We start from the raw sequence: 10387 nt of genomic DNA on the forward strand, positions 1-10387 counted from the left end.
GCAGGAGCAGTAGCAGTAACAGTAGCAGCAGGAGCAGGAGCAGCAGGAGTAACAGTAGCAGGAGCAGCAGGAGCAGCAGCAGTAATAGGAGCAGCAGGAGCAGCAGGAGCAGGAGCAGCAGCAGTAATAGGAGCAGCAGTAGCAGGAGTAGCAGGAGCAGCAGGAGTAGCAGTAGCAGGAGCAGGAGCAGCAGAAGCAGTAGCAGTAACAGCAGGAGCAGCAGCAGTAATAGGAGCAGGAGCAGCAGCAGCAGGAGCAGGAGCATATTTCTTCAAACCAGAAATCTTGACAACTGATATGGTAATTGTACAAATTTAACCTGATTAGTTACTCTGTACTGTGTATCGACTGTTATCAGAGATTCTGTCTGTCCAAAACTAAGGAAAGACATTTCATAGACAACTCTCACGACAAAGCAAAATATTGTTCTGCTCATTGATCTAATTTACATGCTACTGTGCATCAAACAAAATTCCTTCATAAATACCTTCTAAAATTTGATGGCACCACACAAATTTAAATTATATAAATTATTTGGACTGTTTGATTACCACAAATTAGAAAAGGAGGAAACAACTGCTAAATCAAGATCTGGAGAAAACCTATTTTGATGTTTTCACTATTGGATCAACGTTTGTGTGTTGCTTATCCCTGAAAAATTGCTTGCTGTGCCTCTGTTTGACTTTGCACAACTGTAAACGTCTTCGATATAAAGACAAATGTCTTTATTCATTTCTTTCTGTAAAGTAGTACAGAGAAACTTTAAAGCAAGATGAGCAAGATGGCGGCGCGCATGAGTGCAGCGGCTTTTGGCTCACCAGTATGGTGCTTGTGTTTCATGTATGTCTTTGTGTGTATGCTCATTCCTGGTGACTTCAACCAGGCTTGTTTAAAGACTGTCCTTCCAAAATTTTCACAACATGTAAAATGTGCCACCAGAGGAAGTAACACACTTGATCGTGTGTCAAGCATGGCTATAGAGCTGTGCCTCTCCCGCATCTGGGTTTATCTGACCATGTCTCACTGTTCCTTGTCCCAGCCTATACTCCCCTCAGGAAACGGATGAATCCAACTACTAAAACCAATAAAACCTGGCCTCAGGGAGCACTATTCCAACTACAAGACTGTTTTGCTAGGACTAAATGGGACTTATTTAAACACCAGGATGTGGCAGAATATACACAAACTGTTCTGTTCTACATTGCCAGCTGTACTGACATTGTCACTGAGGAGAAGTGCATCCGGGTTTTTCCGAACCAGAAACCCTAGATGACGTCAGAAGTCTTAGAATGCTAAGCTGGCCTACAAGAGGAAGATAGAGGAACATTTTACTGGCAACAACACAAGGCGGGTGTGGCAGGGAGTGCAGCACATTACGAACTTCAAGGGCAGCGCCACCACTGGCTGTAACACCAGCACATCACTGGCAGAGGAGATAAACTGTTTCTTTGCGCGTTTTGAAATGAAGTCTCCACTCCAACATACATCTCCTCCTGTTTCAGGCACCCAGACACTGACTGTACAGGAATATGAGGTGAGACAGGTGTTCAGGTCAGTAAATCCAAGAAAGGCTGCAGGCCCTGATTGAGTGCTTGGAAAGGTACTCAAGGCCTGTGCCTACGAACTTGCTGCTGTCTTTACAGACATTTTTAATCTGTCCCTATCACAAGCCATCGTACCAGCCTGCCTTAAATCAGCCATTATCATTCCCGCCCCTAAGAAGCCTGCTGCAGACAGTTTAAATGACTACAGACCAATTGCACTTACAGCTGTTGTTGCAAAGTGTCTAGAGAGACTGGTTCTGAGGCACATTAAAGCCAGCCTCCCTCCCACTTTGAACCCCTACCAATTTGCTTATAGGGCCAACAGGTCTACAGAGGATGCTATTGCTACAGCACTCCACAAAGCTCTGGAGCACCTGGAACACAGAGGTACATACGTCCGGATGCTCTTCATCGATTACAGTTCTACGTTCAATAGCATCATACCGGACATTCTTATGAGGAAACTCCTTCACTTGGGCTTTTCTGCTCATCTTTGTACCTGGATTATGGACTTTCTCACTAACCGCCCTCAGTGTGTTAAGCTCGGTCTTCACCATTCCTCCACTCTCACTCTCAGCACCGGTTCACCACAGGGATGTGTGCTGAGCCCACTACTCTATTGCCTTTATACCTATGACTGCACCTCCACACACTCCTCCAATCACATTAGAAAATTTGCTGATGACACCACAGTGATCGGACTCATTTCTGGAAGTGATGAATCTGCCTATCGTGACGAGGGCAGGAAATTGACGTTGTGGTGCTCTGAAAACAACCTGGTGCTAAACACAAGGAAAACTGAAGAACTCATCGTGGACTTCAGGAAGTGCAAAGCTGACCCCCTTCCCATCATTATAAATGGAGACTATGTGGAAAGAGTTTGCCGTTTTAAATTTCTGGGAATCTATTTATCTGACAGTCTCTCCTGGTCCACAAATACAACAGCGGCTGTTAAAAAGGCACAGCAGCATCTGCAGTTCCTGCAAGTCCTAAAGAAAAACCGTCTGTGTCAAAAACTACTGGTGGCATTCTACCGCTCTGCCATAGAGAGTGTTTTAATATACTGTCTTACGGTGTGGTATGGGGGCTGTTCAGGAGCTGACGAAAAAGCTCTACAGAGGGTCATAAAGACTGCGCAGAATATCACTGGCTGCCCTCTCCCCTTACTACAGGACATTGCAAACACTCAGTACCCATCCAGAGCAAAAAACATTGTTAAGGACTCCTCTCACCCCGGTCATCATCTGTTTTCCCCCCTACCTTCGGGAAGACGATACAAGTCAATCAAAACACGCACTGCCAGATTTTCAAATAGTTTTTATCCAAGAGCCATTCAGTCCCTGAACTAAGGGATGCTTTGCACTATTTATTTATGTTAATTCTTGTGGACTGTGCAATAATTTCTGTACTTAGAACTGCACTTTATTGTCTTACCTGCATCATTCACGGTTTTTACATGGATTTTGCTTACGTTATTGTGGTCTATGTGTATGTGGTTATCATATTGTAGCACCTCTGTGTGTAGTCTCTGAAATTTCATTGCATGCCGATGCAATGACAATAAAAGCTTGAAATTGAAATTGAAAAAACAGAAAAATTTCCACACAAAAAAACTAATTCACAAAATATTCACTCACAAGATGCTTGTCAAAAAAAATTTAAAAAAAAAAACTGTTATTATGTTATTGTTGTTACACAATTTCACAAACTTGTAGGTAGGTTATGTGTGTTATATTGCAGAGGATATAACACATGGCTGCAATGTGGCATATCATGCTGGAAAAAACTGGTTTGATTGTTGGTCATTTTAGTACGGTTTCTCACTGTTTATGTAAAAAGGTGAGTTGATTAAGACTACTTCATTCATTGTATATGCTTTAGACATGTAAATCATCCACGTTTCACATCATTATTGGGTGCTTCAATAGTATAATTGCGTATGTTACAAAAAAATGTCAGAAAGTACCAGTTTGCGAAAAATAATCAGACTTCCCTGTTGCCCAAGGTTATGAAATACAGGTAATAATGTTCAGTTTATTGCACAGACTGATCATTTCACTTCATAAGACCTCAATATATCATCAGGAGCCACAGGTATTTTTTGTTTTGTTTTGTTTCTTGTGTTGCTTCTTTTTTGTGACTTGAATTTTATGAATCATCAAGGACCACGGTTTCAAGCAAAAAAAAACGTATTTAATGTTCTACTGAATAAAAAAAAGTCACCTACATCTTGGATGGCAAGAGGGCAAGTAAATTTTAAAATGGCAAATTTAAATTTTTCAGTGAACTATCCCTTCAAGGGTCCCTTCCACTTATTTAAAGCATCTCAGTATCTGAAGTGAACAAGAAAAGAAAAGTCTTCCTGTGCAACATACTTGAGGGTCTCCAATTTGAAAGTTGGATCATTCAATCTAGCAGTGAGCAGCTGACCACCCAAATCTCCTGGATGATTGCAGCTGAGGTCCAGCTCTCTGAGGTGTAAGGGGTTTGAAGTAAGAGCTGCGGCCAAAACAGAACAGCCTTCCTCTGTGATAAAACAGCCAGACAGTCTACAGAGACACACATTTAAATATGTTTACATGAGAATTATCGAAGATATAAAAATCTGAATGTATAAAATAATACAGTATAAACTATTTAGTGTAAATATCTATATTGAAATGTAAGCTTTTAAAACACCTGAGTATCTCCAGTTTACAGTGTGAACTCTTCAGGCCACCTGAGAGCATCTTCACTCCTGAGTCCTGCAGGTCATTTTTGCTCAAGTTCAGCTCTCTCAAAGGGCATTTTGCTAGTTGTAAAACTGAAGCCACAGTCGCACAGGACTGATCAGTGAGATTACAAGTGGACATTCTGTTCAGAACGATAAAACAATAATTAGACACCCACTGAACATGCATAGCAGCAGAAATGACTGATGTGTGGACACCAATATTGCAGCAATTTTCTAAACATAATGTAGATTGCTACTCCATATGTTTGGAGTAACTATTTTGAGCATGAAAGAACAGAACAAACACACTTCTGTGCATATACAGTACATTACAAAACATATTTAAAGACAGTTTAAGTAACAACATATCAATGAAACTGAAATACAAACCTCAGTATCTCTAGTATACAGTGAGGACTCTTCAGTCCAGTTGAGAAAATCTCCACTCCAGTATCCCGCAGGTCATTGTCACTCAGGTCCAGCTCCTTCAGAAGGCAGTTAACTGATTGTAGAGTTGAAGCCATCATTTCACAGGACTGACCAGTCAGGTTACAGCTGGCCAATCTAAAATAAACAGTTATGTTTCACACTATGTAATAATATGTGATGTCCTGGTGATATTAACAACATAATAAAAATATTTAAATATCTTGATTTATCAAAATCTTGCTTTACTGCATGTCTAATACTGTCACATATCCAGTTGCGCTGCAATGCTTCAGACAATGCTTCACAAACCTTAGTTTTTCCAGTTTACAGCTATTCAGTCCAGCAGAGAGCCATTCCAGACGTGAATCCTTCAGGTCATTATTACTCAGGTCCAACTCTCTCAGGCAGGAGTTCACTGAAAGTAGAACTGAGCCCAGTGTTTCACTTGACTGGTCGGTGAGTTTACAGCCAGCCAGGCTACAAAATAAAAGAATTTGTGAAGTTGCTTTTGTCTTTCTAAAACGTTCTGTTTGTTTAATAAATCTTAAAATAGTATTTGCTTTTGCAGTTCATTTTTATATAGTCCTTTTTAGTCCAATGTTAATTTGTTTTCAGGTTGGAAAACCATTTTTTCTTATACTATAAACAAGCAAACAATGCTATGACATTTTGTATGCTTATATTATTTCATTTTATTTAATTCAATTGATTTAATTCAAGTATGTGCTGTGTTTACACAATTTTTACACTGCTTCAAAAACGAATACAGTAACATTTCCTGTCTGCCGTGCTGCTGTTTTGTGATTGTAGCTCCGTGTAGCTTCGCTTTTTTTTTGTTGAATCTCTATCTTACTATCACTCTCTGTTGTTTAAAGTGGTAAAATATAACTTAATTCCCACCATATATCTGATATTATCTATCAAACTAATCGGATTAATTTGCTCGTTCGCTTTTATTCTAAAACCGCGTTAACATTCGTTAGCTGGTTAGCTTGTCATTCGCGTCTATTGCTGTTCTCTTTTTTTTATTATTATTTTCCTACTTAGCGCCCAAACGCTGGAATAACCTACCTAACATTGTTCTAGAGGCAAACACACTCTGTCAGTTTAAATCTAGATTAAAGACCCATCTCTTTAACCTGGCTTACACATAACACGCTAACACATTTCTAATATTCAAATGCGTTAAAGGATTTTTAGGCTGCATTAATTAGGACAACCGGAACAGGGAACACTTCCCATAAAACCCGATATACTTGCTACATCGTTAGAAGAATGGCATCTACGCTAATATTAGTCTGTTTCTCTCTTATTCCGAGGTCACCGTAGCCACCAGATCCAGTCTGTATCCAGATCAGATGGTCACTGCAGTCACCCGGATCCAGTACATATCCAGCCCAGATGGTGGATCAGCACCTAGAGAGGACCTCTACAGTCCTGAATGTCATGGACAACTAGATGAGCCCCAGAGACAGATCCCCAGTGAAGACCTTGTCTCCTAGACGGCCACCAGAACAAGACCACAGGAACCAGTTGAGTCCTCTGCACAAAGTGACTTTGCTGCAGCCTGGAATTGAACTGCTAATTTCGTCTGGCCAGAGGAGAACTGGCCCCCCGACTGAGCCTGGTTTCTCCCAATGTTTTTTCTCCATTCTGTCACCGATGGAGTTTTGGTTCCTTGCCCTCAAGTTCAGCTCTCTCAAAGGGCATTTTGCTAGTTGTAAAACTGAAGCCACAGTCGCACCGGACTGATCAGTGAGATTACAAGTGGACATTCTGTTCAGAACGATAAAACAATAATTAGACACCCACTGAACATGCATAGCAGCAGAAATGACTGATGTGTGGACACCAATATTGCAGCAATTTTCTAAACATAATGTAGATTGCTACTCCATATGTTTGGAGTAACTATTTTGAGCATGAAAGAACAGAACAAACACACTTCTGTGCATATACAGTACATTACAAAACATATTTAAAGACAGTTTAAGTAACAACATATCAATGAAACTGAAATACAAACCTCAGTATCTCTAGTATACAGTGAGGACTCTTCAGTCCAGTTGAGAAAATCTCCACTCCAGTATCCCGCAGGTCATTGTCACTCAGGTCCAGCTCCTTCAGAAGGCAGTTAACTGATTGTAGAGTTGAAGCCATCATTTCACAGGACTGACCAGTCAGGTTACAGCTGGCCAATCTAAAATAAACAGTTATGTTTCACACTATGTAATAATATGTGATGTCCTGGTGATATTAACAACATAATAAAAATATTTAAATATCTTGATTTATCAAAATCTTGCTTTACTGCATGTCTAATACTGTCACATATCCAGTTGCGCTGCAATGCTTCAGACAATGCTTCACAAACCTTAGTTTTTCCAGTTTACAGCTATTCAGTCCAGCAGAGAGCCATTCCAGACGTGAATCCTTCAGGTCATTATTACTCAGGTCCAACTCTCTCAGGCAGGAGTTCACTGAAAGTAGAACTGAGCCCAGTGTTTCACTTGACTGGTCGGTGAGTTTACAGCCAGCCAGGCTACAAAATAAAAGAATTTGTGAAGTTGCTTTTGTCTTTCTAAAACGTTCTGTTTGTTTAATAAATCTTAAAATAGTATTTGCTTTTGCAGTTCATTTTTATATAGTCCTTTTTAGTCCAATGTTAATTTGTTTTCAGGTTGGAAAACCATTTTTTCTTATACTATAAACAAGCAAACAATGCTATGACATTTTGTATGCTTATATTATTTCATTTTATTTAATTCAATTGATTTAATTCAAGTATGTGCTGTGTTTACACAATTTTTACACTGCTTCAAAAACGAATACAGTAACATTTCCTGTCTGCCGTGCTGCTGTTTTGTGATTGTAGCTCCGTGTAGCTTCGCTTTTTTTTTGTTGAATCTCTATCTTACTATCACTCTCTGTTGTTTAAAGTGGTAAAATATAACTTAATTCCCACCATATATCTGATATTATCTATCAAACTAATCGGATTAATTTGCTCGTTCGCTTTTATTCTAAAACCGCGTTAACATTCGTTAGCTGGTTAGCTTGTCATTCGCGTCTATTGCTGTTCTCTTTTTTTTATTATTATTTTCCTACTTAGCGCCCAAACGCTGGAATAACCTACCTAACATTGTTCTAGAGGCAAACACACTCTGTCAGTTTAAATCTAGATTAAAGACCCATCTCTTTAACCTGGTTTACACATAACACGCTAACACATTTCTAATATTCAAATGCGTTAAAGGATTTTTAGGCTGCATTAATTAGGACAACCGGAACAGGGAACACTTCCCATAAAACCCGATATACTTGCTACATCGTTAGAAGAATGGCATCTACGCTAATATTAGTCTGTTTCTCTCTTATTCCGAGGTCACCGTAGCCACCAGATCCAGTCTGTATCCAGATCAGATGGTCACTGCAGTCACCCGGATCCAGTACATATCCAGCCCAGATGGTGGATCAGCACCTAGAGAGGACCTCTACAGTCCTGAATGTCAGGGACAACTAGATGAGCCACAGAGACAGATCCCCAGTGAAGACCTTGTCTCCTAGACGGCCACCAGAACAAGACCACAGGAACCAGTTGAGTCCTCTGCACAAAGTGACTTTGCTGCAGCCTGGAATTGAACTGCTAATTTCGTCTGGCCAGAGGAGAACTGGCCCCCCGACTGAGCCTGGTTTCTCCCAATGTTTTTTCTCCATTCTGTCACCGATGGAGTTTTGGTTCCTTGCCACTGTCGCCTCTGGCTTGCTTAGTTGGGGACACTTAATTTCTAGGGATATCATCGACTTGATTGCACTGATACTACTTAAACTGAACTGAGCTGGATGATGACATCACTGAATTCAATCATGAACTACTGAAAATCGAGTGTTTACTATTGTCATTTTGCATTATTGACACACTATTTTCCTATTTAATGCTGTACAGTTGCTTTGACACAATCTGTATTGTTAAAAGCGCTATATAAATAAAGGTGACTTGACTTGACAATGATCATTTCATTTGTATCTTCTATTCATTACTACTAACTGCTGTTTGGGTACTATTATTTAGTATTCACTTCCTTTCTGGATGAATGAATCCTGCCACCATGTTGTACACTATTTTCTTTGCTATGTTTATAGATAATGCTATTCTTTTCCAATATCTAATGTATAAAAATATATGTAGTTCACCTCAATATCTCCAGTTTACAGTGTGGGCTTTTCAGGCCAACAGCGAGCCGCTTCACTCCTGAATCCTGCAGGTCACTGTTACTGAGGTCCAGCTCTCTCAGGCATGAATTTTCTGATAGCAGAGCTGAAGCCAAAGTTTCACAGGACTGCATGGTGAGTTTACAGCCTTTTAATCTACACAGGAAAAATATTACAAATATATTACTGTGATGACTATTATAATGAAGCATTTTTAATTATTCATAATATATTTTACATCTCACAGCTTCATTTTACTGAAACGTCATCACATAAAATTAGGTGAAAACAAAATGATTTGGTGGGGAAAAGCACTTGATATGTCATTACTCATGCATGAAACCTTAAATATTTACATTGGACAATCAATAGACTATGTTTCATTCCCAACATGATCTCTACGTGCACATTTTGCATTAACAATCTTTACAAACGATAGCATTGAATAACAACCTGCAACTAACCTCAGTATCTCCAGTTTACAGTGTGAACTCTTAAGTCCAACAGAAATGAGCTTAACACCTGAGTCCTGCAGGTCATTGTTACTCATGTCCAGCTCTCTAACAGGGGAGTTTGCATGCTGTAGAGCCGATGCCACAATTTCACATGATTGTTCAGTGAGATTACAGCCTTCCAATCTGAAATGAAAGAAGATAATGCAAGAAGTATTACTTACATGTAACAACATGTGGCTATATTAGTTATTTGGAAATCAAAAATTCATGATCATAAGCCTTTTTGTTTTAAAGGGGTCATATGATGCGATTTAAAATTTTCCTTTCTCTTTGAAGTGTTGCAAGCTCTTGGTGCATAAAGAAGATCTGTAAAGTTGCAAAGACTAAAGACTCAAATCCAAAGAGATATTCTTTGTAAAAGTTAAGAGTCAGCCACGCCTACCTAAAACGTCTCGTTCTAACACGCCCCCACATGTCTACGTCACGATGTGGGAAGATTTGCATAACGCCGCCCAAATGTTCACTCAAAGAAGGCTTAACTTTTATTCTCGCTGTAGCATTGTTGCTGCCACCATATCGGGAAAATGCTGTGTGTTTCGTTGTGTAAGTGAAACTACTTTGTTTGGCCTTCCAAAATAGGATGATATCCGCTTCGTCATGCCTGGAGCTGATCCGTGCTGGTCGCTGAGGAAATTCATCAACTTCGGCACATGTGGTTGCCACAAGCTCGCCGGGTTTTGAGCAGTGTAGAATAGCGCTTGCCATTTGTAATTTCTCCGATCACAAATGCAGACATGGTTTTGTTTATGTGGCGTGATGCAACACAACGCGTAAAAAAGACAGTATAAGTCATTATAATCCATAATTATGTCCCCACTGGATGCAACAAATGCCTCGTTTATAATGGGTTTTAATGTTTTTGTCTCATTGCTCCGGCCGGGACATGGCATCACAGTATGGTAAGGGGCGTAACATTTCCATGACATGCTTGAGGTATTCGGCCAATCACAACGCACTGGATAGCTGGCCAATCA

The 10387-nt window shown here is 39.9% G+C and overlaps 2 protein-coding genes across 2 annotated transcripts in view; both read right to left on the minus strand.

Annotated features, from left to right (window-relative positions):
* LOC107597264 (butyrophilin-like protein 2) overlaps nt 1-3986 on the minus strand; it is a 20002-nt gene extending 16016 nt beyond the window's left edge. The window contains exon 1 of the mRNA XM_016288259.1: nt 3920-3986. The gene's annotated coding sequence lies outside the window, so the exon portion shown is untranslated. The remainder of the gene's footprint in view (nt 1-3919) is intronic.
* Nucleotides 3987-4341: 355 nt separating this feature from the next.
* The window catches only part of LOC107597324 (NACHT, LRR and PYD domains-containing protein 3), an 11400-nt gene continuing 5354 nt past the window's right edge, over nt 4342-10387 (minus strand). Inside the window, exons 5-11 of the mRNA XM_016288336.1 lie at nt 9363-9536; nt 8881-9054; nt 7061-7228; nt 6713-6886; nt 6347-6462; nt 4996-5212; nt 4342-4821 (exon numbers count right to left, since the gene is read on the minus strand). Of these exons, the coding sequence (XP_016143822.1) occupies nt 4626-4821; nt 4996-5212; nt 6347-6462; nt 6713-6886; nt 7061-7228; nt 8881-9054; nt 9363-9536 (1219 nt within the window). The 3' untranslated portion in view covers nt 4342-4625. The remainder of the gene's footprint in view (nt 4822-4995; nt 5213-6346; nt 6463-6712; nt 6887-7060; nt 7229-8880; nt 9055-9362; nt 9537-10387) is intronic.

Source organism: Sinocyclocheilus grahami, unplaced genomic scaffold (genome assembly GCF_001515645.1).
Source record: "Sinocyclocheilus grahami isolate Dianchi unplaced genomic scaffold, SAMN03320097.WGS_v1.1 scaffold230.1, whole genome shotgun sequence".
In the NCBI taxonomy this organism is placed as follows: domain Eukaryota; kingdom Metazoa; phylum Chordata; class Actinopteri; order Cypriniformes; family Cyprinidae; genus Sinocyclocheilus; species Sinocyclocheilus grahami.